This window comes from Lampetra planeri, chromosome 56 (genome assembly GCF_965212315.1).
Source record: "Lampetra planeri chromosome 56, kcLamPlan1.2.h2, whole genome shotgun sequence".
NCBI lineage: Eukaryota > Metazoa > Chordata > Hyperoartia > Petromyzontiformes > Petromyzontidae > Lampetra > Lampetra planeri.
The window spans coordinates 4,554,843-4,576,617 of NC_136162.1; the positions used below are offsets into that span (position 1 = coordinate 4,554,843).

The window sequence follows — 21,775 nt, forward strand, 5'->3', positions numbered from 1 at the left end:
CATATTTTATGGCTTTTCACACGGGAAAGATACAATTCGTCAAAAAAAAAGAAATTCATGCAGGCATCCATAAAGTCTGCAAGCAATAAAGTACATTTTATGATTGAATGTGTGTTTGTTGGGGTTTTGTTTCGAGGTGAGCAAATGGAGAATAGGGTTGCCTTGGTGCTCGTCAATGCTACGACACAAAAATCCACGATAATCGTATCGTCTATTTTACAACATATCGTGATTATCTGTTGCTCATTTTATTCTTCAGAAGTTTCATTTCTTCACGAATTGTTAAAACAACCAGGCAAAAAAACCAACGTTGCTTTTGGAAAGATTTTTCCAGATTACATTCAAGGCATGGCGATTATATGATGAAAAGTTGAGTAGAAAAATAATAACATAATCTACAGCCGTTTGCCAATCCACTGCCGGATGAGGGCTCTTTTGTAATGGGGATAATGGCGAGGTATTTAACATCTCGCCACCATGGGCTTTATCGGAGTGATTCGTACGAAACAACCGCTCCACCCCCATTCCCACCGAAACATTTCGGCGGTGCTCAGTGTGGGTCTGCGGAGGAGTAACGCCACGGGTCTGGTTCAGATATCGCCCACTCGCGATATTAGCCGTGGCCAGGAATTGAACTCAGGCCATCCGGTTGATATAAAACTATAAAGAACGATTTCAAATAATTTTTTTTTTTACCAGGTAAGGCAGTGGGCTCTCTTTCAGATGCGATCTGGCCTACAAATGATAGCTCAACGAAGGGGCTCATCGTGTGGAAATTTAGAGCAGCCAAATAGTCGAAACGCATATTTATAAATGTGGAGGGGAAAAACCGGAAGACCCGGAGAAAAATCCACGCAACCTCGGTGGAGAACGTGCAAACTCCAAAATTACAGGCGTCAGGGTCGGGACCAAACCCACAACCTCCTTCATACCAGGCGAGGTATTTAACATCTCACCACCATGGGCTTTATCGGAGTGATTCGTACTATACAAGCACTCGACCCCACACCAGGCGATGGCTGTGTCTGGTTACTTGAAACGTTCAAACGCTTCCATGGCCCGAAGAATCAGATGGACTGCAACGTGGGCTCTCATCGTCACTAGCTCACTGCACTCACATTATGGGTAGTATCTATCTTCAATATAATTTCACTACAGTACTACGTGTAATTTTCTTGCATTACATGTGTAAATTTGTATTGGTAATTGTATATCGGTTACACGAGACGACACGATTCATTGCGTGTTTTTCTAATATCTACATTACATTACTCCAGCGGTGCCACTATCGCTAGAGGTAATTTATCAGCAAGAACCGCTCGCATGGACCTACCAAACAATGATCGCGCGGTCTGCCTTCATCCGCATCCCAACCCTCGGACCGCAGATGCGGCGTCCACCGCTTACGCTGGTGGACGATTAAAATCAACGCGCAATGCGAATGCGGCGATCAAAGCCAAACCGATGGAACACATAGTCCACCAATTCCAGCTTCGCTCGTTCGCCGGCAACGCCTCGGACATTCGTAACATTCACTTGCAGAGCTACGGGTCTCAACTGGCTCACCAAGCTCGACATCGACATATGTCACTGTGCCAATCACCGTGCCGTACGAGTAAACAGGACTGCCGCTCATTCGTAATTTGAATGTACTTTTGGTAAAGTCACGTAAAAGGGAAATAATAAAATATTATAAAAATAAAACATAATAAAATACAATTCTCACGACGTTTCGGCCACAACGCAAGCAGCCTTCCTCAGGTGAAGAAGGATCTCAAAGTTATGTGGAATCCCTCCCCGTAGAGGCGGTTAAATTTCGATTTAAAGCTTTCGTGACTGCAGGGATTCATCTTCTTGGTTCTTTCGGTAAAGTCACGTAAAGTCCGGTTTTTTTCTCTCAAAGGGGCAGGTGGCCGTTATGGCACAACAGAGGAATTTCCCGAACGCCAAGAGGCCCCTTTGAGAAGGACCCAATATCTTTGTAAATCAAATACACATTATGTGCGGTGCTTTACATTCTCCAAGGTTGAGGGCTGGGCTGGTGTTGCGTGCGGTTATATGGCCGGGATTATGCATCAGCGTGTTGTGCCACCCGGTACCTTGCACCAATTTGTTTTACACCGTGTTACGGATAGGAGACCCCCCAAAAAAAGTCGTTGCTTTAAACAAATTTTTGTTAAATATTAACGGACGGGACAACAGCCGTGACGAGTGAAGCAGGGCTGCCCCCTTCTCCGTATCCCCCCACCCCTCCTCCTCGTACCGACCGACTACGGACAGGGCGGCGACGGGGTTCAACATCCCTCCCAACCCCCACCGCGCACACACACAGCGGAGGACTTGTCACCGTGGAAACTTGCGAAATTTTGTGGCTGAGCGAGTACAAAACGCGACACTGCAGCACGGCTCAGGCATTCGTTCATCGATCGGAGCAACGAGCAGCAAGCATCTCCTCCTCCTCATCCTCCTCACCTCATCCTCACCTGAGCTCTCGGACTGTGAACGCAAACAAGGTCAGTTCAAATGCACTGAACTTGCACGACAGGGTGTGTGTGCATTAATGTAACAGTGAGGACGTGCAGAGCTGGGTTTTGTGAAGTTGAGTACGAACAGTGGATCCGTGGAAAAGTGAGAGGATTGGCTCTGTCTGTTGGAGTGTGGGATTTTCACCGTCGGCTCAGGGTTGCCAACATAGACGATTGCTGCCTTGCAGCTCATTTAGGCAGGGAGGCATTTTGTATTGCACTATGATGGTTTTGTTCAAACAACCAAATGAGAGTCCATTAAAATGCTGGGCCTGATATATGTTTTGGCGGAAAAGCTGTTTGCGCCTTTATTGGGCGCAATTGTTCTTAGCCAAATTACCACTAAATCTCAATGACAATTGTGTAATGGACTCTTAGGTTTTTTCGGTAAAGTCACGTAGGTAAAAAATAAATAAAAATAAATAAAAATAATAGAAATAAAAATAGAAATAAAATAATAAATCACGACGTTTCGAAGGCAACACAAGTCTCCATCATCAGGTGGGACCGTCACAGCTAGATTTACTGTCTCAAGTGAGGCAAAATTTGGATTGTCAGCCAACACCGGTTCCAACCCCAAGTGCACCTATTGTTCTCTTTTAGCCCCGCCCACCCCCCCCCCCAACACGTTCCATTCATTGGCTACCACATTCAGATAAGCTCCCCTCCCCCTTAACTTGTATTTAAGGGCTTGTCTCTTGGAATTTTGCCTCACTTGATACAGTAAATTTTAGCTGACGGTCCCACCTGATGACGGAGACTTGTGTTGCCTCCGAAACGTCGTGATTTATTATTTTATTTCTATTATTATTTCTATTATTTTTATTTATTATGATTTATTTTTTACCTACGTGACTTTACCGAGAAAACCTAAGAGTATGAATCCTTGCAGTCACGAAAGCTTCAAATCTAGAATTGTGTAATGGCTTACACAGTCGCAGTTGAAACAATGTTGCGACACAAGCTTCCGTCTTCAGGTGGAACCGTCACAGCACAATTGCTGTATCAAGCAAGAGAAACTCCAAGAGACCCGTCCCTGCATATTGCGGCATCTCTTGAGGAAGGCCAGCGTCTCGAGAAGCTGTGACTTCTTGTCTCGTTGTCTGTTAAAAACTCTAACAGATAGGTGGAATTCCTCCCCGTAGGGGGTAATAATTCTAGATTTGAAGCTTTCGTGACTGCAAGGATTCATATTCTTAGGTTTTTTCGGTAAAGTCACGTAGGTAAAAATTATAATTAATAAAAGTAAAATAAAAATCACGACGTTTCGGAGGCAACACAAGCTTCCGTCTTCAGGTGGAGACGCTGGCCTTCCTCAAGAGATGCCACGATATGCAGGGACGGGTCTCTTGGAGTTTATCTTGCTTGATACAGCAATCGTGCTGTGACGGTTCCACCTGAAGACGGAAGCTTGTGTTGCCTCCGAAACGTCGTGATTTTTATTTTACTTTTATTAATTTAAATTTTTACCTACGTGACTTTACCGAAAAAACCTAAGAATATGAATCCTTGCAGTCACGAAAGCTTTAAATCTAGAAACAATGTTGCGAGTTTCTAAAACAACCCACCCGCCTCTGTCCACCCAGTAGTATAAAAGGAATATATCAGAGTCTATTGCCTCATTGTTGAAAGACTTGACTCTTTCTTTTAATTCTCCCAGATATTGAAAGATGTGTACCGGCAAGTGCACCGACTTCATTAGCAAGGCCCTCATTCCGCTGGCCGTGCTGTCAATCATCGCCAACATCCTGCTATTTTTCCCCGAAGGAAAAGTGGATTATGCATCAGAAGGTTATCTCACCCCACAAGTATGGTTCTTCCATGGGATAGTCGGCGCCGGGCTGCTGGTAAGTTTTCCATTCTTCAGGGCTGGTACATTCCAGCCAGGTGAATCACGGGAAGGTTGTGGATTTATAATTCTAATCCTGGTTGGGGTTCTTAAATCAGCCCATCATCCCACTGGAGTCAATAAAATGAGTCCTGTTTTCGTGGTTGTTCTATGGATATGAATATGCATTTCTACCACTGGCTCACGGCTAAATGCTCATTGACTTTTGACTATTTTTTTAAATGATACATTGCGGTGGAGCGGTGGCGCAGTTGTTGGCGAGCTGCTCCATGCTCCGCGAACCAAGATCGCACTCTGAATCAGCTCGATTCCCGTCCATGGCTAACATCTCCATGGGTATTACTTCACCCTGCTGGAGTGCCGTCCAGTGATAGGGTGGGGGGGCCTGAAACTGTTCAGATAACACTCGCCACTGGTGTTAGTCGTGGCTTGGAATCAAACTCAGATTGCTGGGCTCATCGTGCAATGTGTGAACCATTGCAACAGCCTCGCCTCACCAGACATTCATATAAAGTTCAACACGTGTATTTGGAGATTAATCTCTTTATATATTGATTTATATTTTATCACGACTCGAGTAAATTGCACGTATGCACACCGACTGTGTGCACGGTATATTATGTAGAGATTATACAGAATGTAAAATAATGTGATATCTAAAATTGCTGTAACCTTGATTTGATGCACAATTTTTCCCGTCGAGAAACTTTGATTTAATTAAGCCAGCACAAAGTTTTGTAAATGACTTAGCAGCAATTTTGTTATGTGCAGACTGTCCCAAAGATTTTAAACAAGTGTTGTAAATATTTTACCGAGTGCCGCTTATATTGCATCGTTTATTTTGCTCTTTCAGATGTTCATTCCAGCCTTGCTCAACACCAGGCTGGATGAGAAGGGCTGCTGTGGAAATCGTTGCGGGGTAAAGATTACATTTCCATTTTAGAGAACACACACTGATGAATCGATATCATAAGCCAAGGAAACCCAACTATGAAACGGTTGATTATATTCATCATCATCATCAAGCCGGATGATTTAATCGCTCCATCTTCATGTTGCACGTCCTCTCAGAAGCGCTCCATCCCTGACTGCCACTCTATAACTCCTGTATTATTCTGCCGAGTGATGAGTTCTCTCCAAACCTACTTTCTTGTCTTAACAATTTGAATGAAGTCATTAACATCCATAGGTTATCGATTCCGTGTGTCGCCTCCTTCTGTCTCTCAATCTGTTCATCAAAACGAAATCTTTATGTAGACAGGAGGGATCCGTTGACCTACGAAGCTATTTTCACAGATGTACAGTTGTTGCAGCCTTGATTTAACCAGGAGATGAAATTAAACAATTGAGAGCGGTGAAACATTTCCTCATTGGCAAGGGTGACCTGGGTTAAATACATGAATAGTTTTGTATTTCTACGTCACCTTCTCTCTGCCCTCGGCGCTTTCACCAACACCCACTCACCGGCACGCCGGAGCATCGTCAAAGAACTCCCACGACAACTCACGGCGTGGCCGAGGTCGTCGTCGAACGGTGGATTGGGGGAAAAAACAAAACGAGGGCTGCACATGCACACGTGCACGAGGCAATGGTCACGTGTACGATTTTAACGAGTGAACGTGAATGTTGTCGCAGATGCCGTTCTCCGTACTCTTCAACGCCGTGGGCATCGTGGGCGCTGGGTACTGCTTAATTGTGTCAGCCACTGGCCTGGTGGATGGACCCTACTGCATGATTGTCGAGGATGATCATTACTCCTGGATGTCCCCATTCCAGAACGACACTATCTCAACTCACTATCTTAAGTACGTGGATTTTCATGCCTTGCCGCCACAACCAAAACGTTTTTGGAGGCCCTGGGCAAAACGCCAGATGAGGCCTTCTCTGAGACGGGCTCCACCGATCCTCGTTTTATCAGAATCATCCTCTTCTTAATGTCGCTGTCCTGGGAAATCTCTCTGAGTCTTCCCAGGCCTTGAAAAGTCAATTTTTTTTTGTCAATTTCACAATAATATTCCCTTCTGCTGGTGTTTTTTTGGTGTGTTTTAACATCTTAACACCTGTATCATGAATTTTTTTTACATCTTCATACTGGCAAGAGTCCCATTGATATAACTGCTTAACCAAAGCTTTTAATGTTTGGCAGCATTTGCATTGTCCTTGCACTGTCTGCCTTTTGGCAGCCTTTGGCCTATGCTGCCGACCTTAACCAAGCCTCACTGACCAGCGTGGTAAAGTATGGTCACAAAACTCACACAAACCCATCCGGTTGTGGGATAGCCCTCATCCAGCAGTGGATTGACATAGGGACTTTACATATACACGTAATTTTACATGATCAGTGTGTTAATTTAGTTGTCTCCGATTTTTTTTAGTTGTCCCTGCAATATTTGCTGCTGTCCGACATGCGTTATCTTTGCTCCTGTCCGTGTGATGATTTTCAGCCTCACTGGTAGCTACCTGTTCAATCAAGATGTTTGGACAACATGTAAAAAGCCTGAAAATGTAGTCCTGTGGAACATCGTGCTCTTCTCGATGCTGATCTGCTTCAGCAGCATCCAGGTCGTGCTGTGTGCAACGCAGATAGTCAACGGCCTCATCAGGGTGTGCTGTGGCACCTGCATGAAGGTAAGATTCAATTCCCTCGTTACAAACCTTCCCCTCGCTACTTACAACGGTCCTCTCCCATTACTCCCAGTTAGGGAGAGAGAAAACTAAAATACATACATACATCGATATTTAAAGCCAGTTGAAAACATATCGCAACATAGTATCTGCCTCTCCCAGGAATACCAGGGCCACTGTATAATAATAATAATAACAACAACAACATTAGCGACAACTTTAATTTATCGTGCACCCATAATGTGGCAAACGTCTCAGCGGGCAGACATTTGAATGAGTAAATTGGAGATAATGGGTAGGGATTAAGCTAAGCGAGGAGAGAAAGGACGAAACTAACGAACACTTAAATAGATTCACAATAGCATCACAACTCGTGCTTTCTAACTAACACCATACACGTACAACTGAATGGAGTATTATTAAGAGAAGTCTATTTTCGCCGAGCACTGCATCGATTCGCCATATGACACCAATCTAATCTGCCAATCACAACCAGCAATCTGACGACAGCACGGCAACTGCTTAAAGACACGATTTCAGGAAGGTCTTTCAGGTGAAAGTTGAGATGGTGTGAACACCTCCCTGATGATTCTCGTTTGCATTTCCAGGGGGGGGGAGAAACATTGAAAGCATTTGTAAAACGGGCTTGCTTTGTAACATCCTTCCAGGTTTGCTGAAAAACCAAATCAATTCACAAATTCCCCCCCCCCACCCACGTGACAACTTGATTTGATTGGCTCTGTTAGGTGGTGGAGTTATAGTTAATAAAGTGACACTATGTCTACATGATGATGTAATACAAAAGGAACTCATTATGATTCAACGTGAATCAGAAACTAATTGTAAATCATAATATTGGTCGTGAAAAGTATAAAAAATGTCATAGGTTAATTGACGTAAACATTTGCTTTATCGAAATTTGAACACAATGAACCGTTTTTTAAATTATATTTCCAGAGTCTTAAATCTTTATAGCTGCAATTGGAGCAGAGAGAGGCAGATTAGTTTGTAGACGTTAAACCAACTGACCTATTCGTAAACCTCCAATCGGGTCATAAATGCAACGACTCTGCTCAACTGCGATAATTTCGACCAGCCCTAAACACTCAACAGTACATTCAACGTGTCCATTGCCTTCACCAGTGCGTCTCATGTTCCGTTGTGCTCGAACTCTGTTTTACGACCGCTGTTTCCCCCCACCCCGTTTTTTTTTTCAGAATGAAGTTGTTTAAATTAAAAAAGAAGAAAATAAAATTAAAGAAGTAAAAGCAAATGTTAGAAAACGGTAAACTCTATGACCTGGGCATTGAGATCGCTGTCTGGAGAGAAACCTACAGGAATGCACGCATCTCTTCAAAAACCAAACGACCACTTTATCCTTTGTTCTTACAAAAAAACGCAGTTGTGTACATTTTTTAAAAGACAATTCAGGCTTGTGCACTGTGAGTTATGAATTGTTTTAAATAAATACTTCCGGATATGCTACTTTTGACTTTTGAAAACAGCTGTTTGTAAATGCGTATGCTACTGTACATGGCTAAAGACAATTTTGTTGTTGTTGTTGTTATTGTTATTTTAATGAAATTTGATGGAGGTGAAAATTCCCGAGAGTTGTACAGGCATAATTGTGATATATTATGGTTACATATAGTAGTTTTTACTTCAAATAAACATTACAATTGATTGTGGAAAATAATGGTTAGGAGGTGCCTCGTTGTTGCCTGGTTATTTTAAATGAATTGGACATGCTCCGTACAAGTGTAGTACCGTTGAGGACGCGTGGACACCGGAGTAGAGGCACACGTATTTATTTCACAACAGTCACTGGGGACATACAGTACTGGAGGGGGTATCGGCCCCCTCACCCGGATAGCTGGGAACACACGGCTAGCTACCCCTAGCCTGCCTCCTAATCCTCCAATTACTGGGCTAGGGGAGGCTGTCTGGCCCGACACTGGTCAGTCGGGCTACGGTACCCGGAGTCCCAGAGTCCTGGCTCTGGTTCACGGGACCACGCCGCTGGCTCGGTCCTGCGCGGCCCTGACAAGGGCGGCGTCCCAGGGGAGTCCAGGGCTCTAGCTAGGCAGTCTTCAGTCTTCACTGGTTTAGCTTTAACATTCTGCCCCGAGCCCTCTGACACATCCCCCTTTATACTCAACCCCCGCTGAGGGGTGGGGCCCCGGGCTGCCTGGTGCGGACGTCGTTGAGAGCACCCCCCCCCCGTGCACTCACGTAGCCCCGCCCACTGTGTTTGTTTCCCATAAGCTGCCATGCATAACGGCTCTCTCTCTAACACCCCTACACTAGTTTCCCGTGTGATCCCATACATACAGCTCCTCCGTAACACCCCTACACAAGTATTATTTACGTTACTGTTTACTTTGAAAATATACGAATTAATTATCCACAATAAACTCTGGTTTGACCAGCATATTTGGTATTGTGTTTACAAAAATAACGATTTAATTTATGTGACAAAAACTGAACATTTTATTACGAATAAATATATTTGAGAGAGAATATAATGATACAATGACATATACAAACAATTACAGTTGTCAAATTATTAGTTCTGGTGTGAGATATGTTGTGTGGTACCTCAAGTACTGTGAGTTGTGGTAACGGCATGGGGGAGGGCACTAATCCAACAGTGGATAAAGACAATGGCTGATGTCAATGATTAAGATATTGGATTTTAAGAATGATTGTGACATTTATTTGACCATGGTAATGGTTAAATTCCCCCGCCATGGCTAACATCGACGGCCAGTCAATATCTGAAACAATCCTGGCACCCCCCCTCACACCCATCAACCCACCCCTTAAAAAACCCCGCACTGACCAACATGGTGAAGTATGGTAAAAAAAACCCATAACTAAGACAACGGGGTGGGTTATTATAACGTTACAATTAGTCACTGGATTCGGGATTGTGATTCAATTTCAGAATCATACCGTACAACATAACACATTCCTGCGGAGGGAGCTGGTAGGAACGTTGGGTTGCTCGGTCAATGGCCAGGGCCAACGGCGGCGTGGTGTATTCCGCAAATATGCCCGACTGTGAGGGCTGCCACAATCCGGCGTGAGTAGGTTAAACGTTGAGTTTTATAAGGGCAGCATGGGGTGACCAGCCCCTCCCCACCCAGCCCCACCCCTCCCATCCCTCCCACCCAGCCCCTCCCCACCCTCCCCACCGAGTCATTTCCGAACGGGCCCTGGGGGCAAACCCTTTCGCAGCCCGTGCCGACCCGCATGGTTCAAGAATGGTGAAGCAACCGGCGTGCCTCATCGCAATCGATTGGGTCAGATCACGTAGGTAAAATGTGTGTCGTGCGCGCCCTCCGCCAAGCCCGACACAGGCAATTAATGAAGCTGTAACGCGAACAAACTTGCCGATTCACGACCCCTTCGCACCTCCGATTAGCACGGCCGGCTAGGTATGGCGCGAAAGAAGTTCAACATACATATACATACAGCACAGCGGTCGCGAGAGCCTACGTGTTAAATGCCTACGCCTGGCAGAGCACTGAGCAGACTTTCATCCAGCAGTGGACGAGCTGTACACACCCGCGTGTACGTCATGGATAAAAGTGCAAAACAACATTCTGTCCAAGTGCACCCCCAAATGTCACAGTGCTTAACCTTCAAAGCAAGAATGCGACGTGAATTAATAACTAAATTTAAAGAAAAATCACCCAGGGCTCGTCCGGGATTTGAACCCGGGACCTCTCGCACCCAAAGCGAGAATCATACCCCTAGACCAACGAGCTAGATGCTAAAGCTGTTGAGCAAACATCCTTTTAGTGTGTGCACTTGGCATTTCGTGCACGCTGGGCATTAAACCAAGTGTGGCTGCAGTACCGATAACACTATGACAGCAGCAGCATTGGAGAGAGATGTGTTAGTAAGCGAGTAAAACTCCGATTTTTTTTATATAGCTCCATTCACACAAGGCCTCACAGCGCTTTACAACAGAATCACAGTCACAACAAGTATAACCCGTAAAAACAAAGTTTTCACTATAACTCCTTTATATGCGTGGCGGCTAGAGTCCTCTCGTCCTCTGGCTTGAGATGGCTGCCGCCTATGGGTCAGATGATTGCATGGCAGCATTAAGCAATTGGTAATTCAATATAATATTTTTGTCCTAAAAAGTGTAAAATTTAGGAAAAAATTTTTCACGAACATTACTTGTCACGCACAACGAGTCTGTGTGGAAAATGTCAGCTCGATTGGATCACGGTAAGTGGGTTAAAAAACGACCGAAAGATTTGCACGGTCCTAAGCAAGCAAGCAAGTGAACTTAATATAAAGGATTTTAAAAAAACCCATCAAAATTAAAACTAAGAGGAAATCAACCCAACCCCCTTACGCAAAAGGATACTCAAGAGGAAATAAACGCGAAAGACTCAAAGAATATAGAAAAAAAAGCGGTTTTCAAACTGCGGATTTGGTGGATCGAAGTTGCCGTACCGAGGTACACGGTTTGAGCAGATCCACCCAGATGCGATCGAGCTTAAACCCTGTCAGGGCCTTGAAGGCCATTACAACAACTTTAAACTCGCTGCTGTATTTTTACTGGAGCAACAGTAGCTACATATGTAGTAGCTACGGGCACCGCACATTCAAGGGCCCCGCGCTAAATGCTTTCAAGCTATAAATTCCGTTTCAGTGATTCTGCACTTGCTCTATTACTATAGTACTATACCGCCTTCGACTTTTATGAACGACCGGGTGTTTAAGGTTAGCGATTTGTCGTATTATGTCTGTATAGCAAATTAAAAACTACAATTACTTTACTATGCAAGTAAAAAATTTGTGTTTTTAATATTTGGGTTTTTTTTTTCAATTTATGGCCCATTGATGACATATGCTACAGGCACCACACTAGCTTCATCTGGCACTGAATAGGTGTGATGTGCTCACATTCCCTCACTCCGCACAAAATATGTACATACGTATATTGTCAACCTGATGATGCTGGTTGTAATTACTGGCTGTGTCAGGTGGTGGCGGGTTTAACGAGACATTTATATTTACGCGATGCCCACTACATGTTCAACTGATTCATTTGCAGTTTAACGAACGAAGCGTGCACGTACGGAAATACGGAGAAGTGCTGTTTATACACGGACCATGCAAAATGTTTTGTTGCATTTTTGAAAAACGTTCTCCAGTTTCATTCCGATTGTCCCCTACCAGTCTCATGCTATGAGACAAAGTGTCCACCCCATTCAAATCTCTTGCAGAGCTGTGCAACCCTTCCTGGATATCATGGATATCACAGGGCTACCACTGAAATCCCTTCACTTTCCCACCGGCTCTGCATATACGGACGCTTCGGGACCTACGGAAGAAAATTAGCCTTGCAAATGTAAATTATTATTGTTGTTGGATGGGAAAACAATAATTGTCGCATTGCAGTCAAACCGATGTTTTCAATTTTGGACGGGGAGTTTAGCCGAATTACGAATTTAAGCAAATTTAACGTTCAAATTAAATAGATTTGCGCGCGGAAGAGAAATCTTTTAACGAGAGCAACCACCCACCGTGTTCGTCGCAAACAATTACAGTGGTAATGACGCTTACGATTGTGGAACCACAGATGCCACCATCAGTGCCGGATTATCCCAGTAGCAACAGTAGCTACTACACATGTAGTAGCTACACATGTGTAGTAGCTACTACTGTGTAGTAGCTACTACACATGTGTGTAGCTACTACACATGTGTAGTAGCTACTAGTAGTAGCTACACATGTAGTGCTACTACACATGTAGTAGCTACTACATGTGTCGAGGCGACTCCCACGCGCCGCTTGCGATTGCGAGAACCGATTTCGACCAGCGAATCGACGCGCGGTTACGATCCGTCGTTTCGGCGTAAATGAGCGAGCATGGCTAAGGCCTTCATTCAGTAGTGGACGGAGCACGGAACGATGATGATGATGGTGAGGGCAGACCCGGGTCAATGTGGTGATGTTTCGAGGCAATGGAGAGCGGGGAAGGGTTGCTTTGTTGGCAAATGGAATTTGAACGAGAACACATCAATTGGACTTGGCCATGACGCCATCGTTACGCTGCGGCGAGAAGCAAGACGATGCTGGGAGTGGAACGACGGCCAAAGGTGCGAGCTAGCACACGAGGCTTTTATCCAGCAGCGGACAGAGCGGGAATGATCATGATGACGACGTCACCGAGACTGGGTTGAATGAAACGTGTAATGGGAGAAGAGTGCCCTCTGCCACGTAGAGCTGTTATGACAGGTGGAATGCTAACGACTGTTTAATTCGAAAAAATGAGTGAATTCTCCAACAATGTGACAAAACGAGATCGTGCTGACTACAATATAATTTCGATTTAAAGCTTTCGTGACTGCAGGGATTCATCTTCTTGGTTCTTTCGATAAAGTCACGTAGAAGGGAAATAATAAAATAATAATAAAACGTTATAAAGTTCTCACGACGTTTCGGCCACAACGCAAGCAGCCGTCCGACACCTCTGTTCTTCACCTGAGGACGGCTGCTTGCATTGTGGCTGAAACGTCGTGAGAATTGTATTATGTTGTATATATATTATTTTATTATTTCCCTTCTACGTGACTTTACCGAAAGAACCAAGAATACAATATAATCATCATCATCATCCACGATCTTTCCACTGCGAGATAAAGGCCTCCGCGTGCTGTCGCCACCAGTCACACGATCTCGCGGGTGACGGGAAAAAGCATAGGGACGCACAGAGAGAGAGAGGGGAAGAATGGAGAGGTACTGGAGCCTCTGAGCCCGCGTACTCTGAAACCTTACCATACTTTGTTCACCACCTTTAACTTTCTTACGCCATTAATTCTAGATTTGAAGCTTTCGTGACTGCAAGGATTCATATTCTTAGGTTTTTTCGGTAAAGTCACGTAGGTAAAACATTAAAATTAATAAAAGTAAAATAAAATAAAAAATAAAAATCACGACGTTTCGGAAGCAACACAAGCTTCCGTCTTCAGGTGGAACCGTCACAGCCCGACAGCTGTATCAAGTAAATGAGAGATTACAGGAGATACCACTGCGTATATATAATGAAAGTAAAATAAAACAAAATAAAATTCACGACGTTTCGGAGGCAACACAAGTCTCCGTCATCAGGTGGGACCGTCACAGCCGAATTAGCTGCATCAAGGGCTGTGACGGTCCCACCTGATGACGGAGACTTGTGTTGCCTCCGAAACGTCGTGAATTTTATTTTGTTTTATTTTACTTTCATTAATTTTAATGTTTTTACCTACGTGACTTTACCGAAAAAACCTGAGAATATGAATCATTGCAGTCACGAAAGCTTCAAATCTAGAAGTATATATAATGGTTGAGGGGGGGGGAAGGGGCAGGGATGGCCCACTCTTTATTATTATGGTAAGGTGCGGTTTGAGACCATGAATAGACTGCATAACAAAAGACTGAGCCTTTATTATGGAGAGGTTCGGTTTGTGACTACGCCTAGCCTACATAATAAAAGTGTGAAAAAAGAAGAAAGCTAAACCTGGTAGAAAGCTTTCTTACGCCACTCGTTGCGAGCGGGTTGCAATTTATTCTGCTCGGTCGGCGTTAGCCGCTGAGGTCGTGGCGGGTTTCTCTTTTCACCCCTGTTGGCTCCGCGCCCCCCTGTACCGCTCTCGTTCCGCTGCAATGTGCCATCGAGGGCGATGGTGGCACGCGAGATGACGACCGATCGGTTGACCGATTGAAACGCCGCTCGGTGTACGTACGCTGAACGTCCTTCGCGCCGCACGTAGCCGACCGCGCTCAGCGGGAGGGCTGGGATACTCACGATGACGGTGACGCCCTGCTCCTTGCAGAGAGTGGCTACGGCGCTCAGAATCACCGACAGCACGATCCACGTCGCGGAAACACTCGCGGACCCGTGCTCTGAGCCTGCGTGGGAGGAGGAAGGAAAAAAACGTCGTGATCATTGCGCGATAGCTCTCGCTAAGACGATCCGATGACGGCGGTGTCCACCCCTTTGCTGTTATGGACCTACCCTTGCGGTTAACTGTTACGTAAATAAAAAGTTTGGGCTTTTGGTACTTGTTTTGTGTCGCTCGCTCGATCAGTCGCCGCATCGATCGCTCGCAACGCGCGGTAACGCTCGGCACACCGGCATACTGCGTCGCGTAGCTGAGATCTAACGCGCGGTAACGGTCGGCTCACCGGCAAACGCCGTCGCGTAGCTGATGAAGGAGAGGAAGAAGAAGAGAGCGCACAGCAGGTCGGCGCGTCCGACGACGCCGGCGACCTGGGGCAGGGCGACGGCACAACGCGGGACGCGCACGCTTAGTCACGCCACGATGCACGGACACGCACCGCGCGTGCGTGTATGTACGTACGTATGTTAAACTTCTTTCACAGCTAACGTAGGCAACCGCGCGAATCAGAGGTGCGGGGGAAGGACAACAAAGTAAACACAAAAAACAGCTCGAAATAAATGAGTTTGTCTATCGAGATGATTATTTTAAAGTGCATAGCTCCAGTGGCTTCCCAATATCGGAAGGAAAAACATTCCAGACGGCCGCAGAAGCGCATGTGAAAGCGCGCGATGCAGTGATCGTGAGCGTTTGTGTCAATGCATCACAACGCATGGACACGTTCCGTGCGTGTGCGCGTTTGTGTCAAAGCGTCACAACAACAACAGCACTAGGACACTATCCTCGCGTGTGCGTTTGTGTCAATCCGTCATAACGCAATCCGACGCAGATGTCGCTCTACTCGCCACCGATGTCAGCCCTAGCCCGGAATCAAACTCGGCGCGACTGCGTTTGAAGCACGTCCTGTACTGCCCGTGTGCTTGTCAATGCGCCGGAACGCAAGGACGCGTGTTCACCTTGCGTGCGTCACAGCAGCTTCAAGACACAACGTGCAACAATGTAAGATTCTCTCTATATATATAGCGACCTGCAATGGCAGTGGTGAGCAATCTAATGGATCGGAGAGCTCATTGTGCTAATCCACTGTGACGCTGTTGAGATCCTTTCAACGTACGTGACATGGTTGACCAATGTGACGCACGTGGCCAGTGATGGGGCCGCCGATTTCATTCACCGTGTCGTGTGCTACAATCCAGAGCTACTGCCGAAAGCACCACATGTTATATATATAAAACACACATATTTTTCATAATATATGTTTTTTGGGTCAGATCGTGTTATTTATAAATGTGTCGTAACCCTCCACCACCCGACACGACCAAACAGTAAAAAATGTGTCACGTTTTTCAAAGGACAAAATAATTCACTTCTTTAGCCCACCGGTGTGCTGAAGAGAAAATTAACAGCATTTTAAAATTTGAGTAGTACGACGTTTCGCTGATAATTACAATCAGCTTCATCGGGCAAGAATGGTGAAGCTCTCCTGTTGCTCCCGGTCTTAAATAGAGCAGCATCAGGGTGACGTGATCATTTAATTCAATTCAATCTGGTGCAGTGATTCGAGCCTACGTGTTACAGTTATTTTTGTTTTTGACGATTACGCCGCAGCAATGCCAGCCAGAGCCACTTTGCGTGCCATTTCTGTTGCCAGCTCAACAAAGAGGCACACACTCGTGGAGTGTGGGCACATCGTGGTTAGTTTAAGATTGCTCGGACACACTGGAGTAGCGTCGGATTGAAGCTTTCGTGACTACCGTACTCATTGATTATTTCGATAAAGTCACGTATGTAGAAATAAAATAAAATTTAACTAAATAATTTAAAATACGTTTCGAACGCAACACAAGCCATCATCATCAGGTGAAAATGAGGCAAAACACACAGCGAGGGAACACACAATGGGACACCAAGCACACAGCCCGCACAGAGAGCGGTAAACTGCACGGAGGCAAACAACGACAACAAGAAGATGGGATATGAAACATAATGTGATGCAAAACCAGTCGGCCAACAACACAGTCAGACACGAACCTGGTTGACCACGTATTTCAAAAGACTGCTAAATTTCGTATTCAACTTCTCGGCTGGACTAGCGTTGGTTGCAAAATAAATTGTCGCTCTTCAGCATCAGTCCCGACGCTCCACGAATGTGATGATAAAGATGGAAAGCAGCTCATTGCACATGCACGACACGTGTAAATGCAGTGCTGCGTGACAGGCAAATGTTTAACGTGTGTACGTGGCAATGCGGAGTATTTAAGTTACTCGATCTGCAATAGATGTGTGATGCGAACGCAAAGCAATGTTAAATTCACGGCTACGATTTGCACCGCCAATGCCAATTTTAACGGTACAACGAAAATAAACTCGAATGTTGGCTCATCTGGAATTTTAACTATTGGCATTCATCTCACACTCGCAGTGAGAACCACAGCCCAGACTCAGAGCCCAAGACGCCACGTGGCAATCAACTCTGTGAGCCACGTGTACAGAAAAAAAGGCAGGAAACTACCCAACGTGTTACTTGGACCCCACACTGGACCAGTCGTTGCAACACGACTGCGTTGCTTATTACGATTGTGCTGTAAGGAGAACTGCACTTGGATAAACTGCATTCTGTTCCTGAAGAAGATACCAGCATGTGGAGTGAAAGGCCGGGCATTCTTATATAACAAACAGTTAAACACGCTTCTTAGGTTTTTTCGGTAAAGTCACGTAGGTTAAAAATGTAAATTAATAAAAGTAAAATAAAATAAAAATCACGACGTTTCGGATGCAACACAAGCTTTTTGACTTGATACAGCAAGCGTGCTGTGACGGTTCCACCTGAAGACGGAAGCTTGTGTTGCCTCCGAAACGTCGTGATTTTTCTTTTTATTTTACTTTTATAATTTTTTTACCTACGTAACTTTACCGAAAAAACCTAAGAATATGAATCCTTGCAGTCACGAAAGCTCCAAATCTAGAGCTAAACACGCGTTTTACAGAAGGGAGTGAACAAATTATGTTGATTTTTGAATATCAAGATTGGAATGCAATAAAAAAATAAAATGCAGGGCTCGTCCGGGATTTGAACCCGGGACCTCTCGCACCCAAAGCGAGAATCATACCCCTAGACCAACGAGCCAACTCATCTCATGCGTGATCAAGCCGCCTTTTATGAGAAGCACTCGAAAGTTCATGCAAACTCGGCATTCAGCAAAGTTCAGGTTATGTGAGAATAATAAAACCTGAAGGTGACATCACTACAAATGTATGCCTGAACAAACACTGCAACGAGTGTACGTACTGTATTGTCAAACCATCTCTCGAACCCTGACTTTTACCTTTTAAGCAATTAACAGTAATTTAAAAAAATAGAGGCGCTGCCCTGCAATTACCAGCTCACACCAATGCTGTCAGAAAGGGAAGAAATTTTCGTTAAAAAAATGTCTCATGGGCTCGTCCGGGATTTGAACCCGGGACCTCTCGCACCCTAAGCGAGAATCATACCCCTAGACCAACGAGCCAGCCACACACAAACAAGAACGTGTCCACAATGTGAGGTTATTGAAACGAAACGAAAAGTTGAACCCCTTTGGGGCCGTCCATAAATGACGTCACGCGATTTTTGAACCTCCCCCCACCCCCCCAAAACATATAAAACATGCTTCAAATCGCTTTAAACTATTGTCATTGTAGCGCGTATTTAATGTGGCGCTGCACTCTGATGTTGTAGGAGAAAACATTTATTAAAAAGTCTATTTAATGAAGTAGAACGTGTTGTCCATATTTATTTAAAGTTGCTCATTTTGATGTGACGTCACATTTCTCACCCCTCCCCCCTCGTCACACATCGTCACAAATGTCTGACCCCCCCCCCCAGGTGCGTGACGTCATTTATGGACGCCTCCTTTGCCGATGTTGCATTTCCCAGTGGATTTTGGCTGCTCGCCATCGAACAAAGACGGTGGCGGTCACCGCATCGCGCGGCGCTTTCAGATGCGCTCCTGCGGCCGTCTGGAACGCTCTTCCTTCCGATATTAGGAAGTCTTAAATCCAGATTGAACATTTATTTCGTTAGAACTTATTTTTGTGTTTCGTTTGTTGTCCTTCCCCCGCAACCTGCCGCCATTGGCAGTGGTGCAAAACCACAATGAACAAACAAATTGACCAATTCTAGATTTGAAGCTTTCGTAACTGCAAGGATTCATATTTTTAGGTTTTTTTCGGTAAAGTCACGTAGGTAAAAATTTTTTTAAAGCTTTCGTGACTGTTTTTCTGGTTAGAATTTTTTGTTGCTATTTCATTTATACCTGATGATGATTGCTTCTGTTGCAATCGAAACTTCCTGATTTTTATTTTATTTTACTTTTTTAAATTTTAATTTTTTACCTACGTGACTTTACCGAAAAAACCTAAGAATAGAAATTGACCAATATGTTGAGATTTTGACTTCAATAAGTTCGGTAGTGGTAGTGTTTGTGTAATAACAGCCATAGAGGGTTCACGTGGGGATTGGCTTGCCGGTCCTGCTTGTAGCCAATAAGGGTTGAGATAGGGACCATGGCCCATGCGTGATCACGACAGGTCATCAGGAGTGATTGGCCTAGCCATTCGGGGCCCCAGCTAATGGGGAGCCAGATGAGGGGCGTGGTCCCGGGATTGACAGGGAACCATCGAGAATGGTCGAAGCTGTCCATGAACGATTGGCTGGGGGGACCACGTGACGAAGGTATTAAGAGCGAGTGAGAGAGAACGATCGAGAGCGGACTGAAACTGACAAGAGCAGGGTCACGCGCGTACGGGGGCTCGGGTTGCCACGTGCGCGGTGGGGACTTAGTGCGTAGTCTGTCCTCTCTCCGTTGTCTGCCAGCAACGGAGAGTGAGTGAGCAAAGTGTATTGTGGAGTGGAAATAAAAGGACCGATTCCGAAGCCGTCTCCTGAAGGATTATTACATTTGTACAGCTTAAGGTGAAACGCGTTGAACTGGCCCAACGCATAGTCCTGGGTTGAACTTCAGGGTAAACACACCGTGAATTTAACTGGGGATTCTCCAGAGCAGCGAGTTTCTTGTTGACGTAAAAAGGGGGAAATAACCAAGAACCTCTCACAACCAAATCAAGAATCATTCCCCGAGGCCAACGAGGGTTGCGAGGAAATTGTATCACTCTGGTCACTAAAGAAAGAGACCTTGGGGAAAAGAAAAAAAACATTGGCAATTTGAAATTTTCGCTCATTTTGGACATTAAATGTATTTACCTACAATGTAATGAACATTATTTATAACATATTTTTGGTTCTTTCGGTAAAGTCACGTAGAAGGGAAATAATAAAATAATACAAATATAAAACAATAAACAATTCTCACGACGTTTCGACTGCAACACAAGCAATCGTCATCAGGTGTGAAATCCACAGCAAGAACATTTACCGCCATTTTTTTCAAATTTTCTTGCTGTGGATTTCCCACCTGATGACGATTGCTTGTGTTGCAGTCAAAACGTGAGAATTTTTATTGTGTAATATTTTTATTATTTTATTATTTCCCTTCTACGTGACATTACCAAGAATATGAAATAACCAAGAATATGAATCCCTGCAGTCACGAAAGCTTTAAATCAAAATTATTAATATCGTTACGTTACATAATGTACTGTATGTAGAAACATATAAAATTAGTCATGAAAAAAGATGCATCCTCGGGGTTCATCCGGGATTTAACCGGCACCCTCTCGCACCCTAAGCGATAATCATACCCCTATACCAACGAGAGTTTGTAATTTCGATCAGCATTTTTTTTCAAAGTTCAGGTTATTCGTGGCCTTTCGTGAGAATAATAATGCTTGACGGTGACATCACTACAAAAGTATGCCTGAGCAAACAGTACAAAGAGTGTACGCGCTGCATTTTTGAAACCATCTCTCGGGAAACCAACCCTGACTTTTATTTTTCGATTTAAAGCTTCCTTGACTGAAGGAATTCATCTTCTTGGTTCTTTCGGTAAAGTCACGTAGAAGGGAAAAAAAATAAAACATAATAAAATAATATCATAAAATAATAAAAGAATATTTATTATGCCTCATTTTTATTATTTTATTATTTCCCTTCTACGTGACTTTACCGAAAGAACCAAATAGATCAACCCTGACTTTTTGACTTTTAAATTGCAAACATGAACGGTACAAAAAAGAAAGTTAGAGGCACAGTCCTGCAATTGCCGGCTCGCGCCACTGCTGTCAGAACTGGAATAATTATTCGATTTTTTTTAAAAAGTGTTCCAGGGCTCGTCCGGGATTTGAACCCGGGACCTCTCGCACCCTAAGCGAGAATCATACCCCTAGACCAACGAGCCAGTCGTTGCAGCTATGCAAGTAAATGGTATCAGCCACATCACTAAACAAAAGGCACATGGAAAACATTGTTAATTTTGGATTTTCACTAAATTTGTTATTATTAAAAATATATAACCTTAAAATAACCTTCGATTTAAAGCTTTCGTGACTGCCGGGAAAAAACTATAAAATAATAAAAATAAAAAATAAAATTCTCACAAGCTTGTGTTGCAATCGAAACGTTTTATTGATTTATTTCTATTTTTTTATTATTTCCCTTCTACGTGACTTTACCGAAGGAACCAAGAATATGAATATAACCGCAATGCACTTTTCTGTACATTGTTTAGAACTTTACGTCATTTGTAAAAAGGTATTAAAAAAAAGTCACAAAAAGGTATATTTTGCTTGGGCTCGTCCGGGATTTGAACCCGGGACCTCTCGCACCCTAAGCGAGAATCATACCCCTAGACCAGGGGTCTGCAACCTTTAAGACATAAAGAGCCACTTGGACCCGTTTCCGAAGGAAAAAATAAACTGGGAGCCGC

The 21,775-nt window shown here is 44.4% G+C and overlaps 2 protein-coding genes and 4 non-coding genes across 6 annotated transcripts in view; 1 reads left to right on the plus strand and 5 right to left on the minus strand.

Annotated features, from left to right (window-relative positions):
• Positions 1-21,775, minus strand: part of LOC144735693 (protein O-mannosyl-transferase TMTC4-like) — a 63,510-nt gene that overhangs the window by 22,221 nt on the left and 19,514 nt on the right. The window contains exons 5-6 of the mRNA XM_078618171.1: positions 15,199-15,283; positions 14,819-14,922 (exon numbers count right to left, since the gene is read on the minus strand). Of these exons, the coding sequence (XP_078474297.1) occupies positions 14,819-14,922; positions 15,199-15,283 (189 nt within the window). The remainder of the gene's footprint in view (positions 1-14,818; positions 14,923-15,198; positions 15,284-21,775) is intronic.
• Positions 2,330-8,695, plus strand: LOC144735694 (transmembrane 4 L6 family member 5-like). Its single transcript, XM_078618172.1, has 6 exons — positions 2,330-2,513; positions 4,186-4,372; positions 5,228-5,293; positions 6,010-6,179; positions 6,819-7,002; positions 8,217-8,695. The coding sequence occupies exons 2-6, from the start codon at positions 4,196-4,198 to the stop codon at positions 8,229-8,231; spliced, it is 612 nt and encodes a 203-aa protein (XP_078474298.1). The 5' UTR covers positions 2,330-2,513; positions 4,186-4,195; the 3' UTR covers positions 8,232-8,695.
• Positions 10,701-10,772, minus strand: TRNAP-UGG (transfer RNA proline (anticodon UGG)). The gene has a single exon. It is a non-coding gene; the product is annotated as a tRNA-Pro (tRNA).
• TRNAP-UGG (transfer RNA proline (anticodon UGG)) lies at positions 17,968-18,039 on the minus strand. Its single transcript has one exon. It is a non-coding gene; the product is annotated as a tRNA-Pro (tRNA).
• On the minus strand, positions 18,350-18,421 carry TRNAP-AGG (transfer RNA proline (anticodon AGG)). The gene has a single exon. It is a non-coding gene; the product is annotated as a tRNA-Pro (tRNA).
• TRNAP-AGG (transfer RNA proline (anticodon AGG)) lies at positions 21,176-21,247 on the minus strand. The gene has a single exon. It is a non-coding gene; the product is annotated as a tRNA-Pro (tRNA).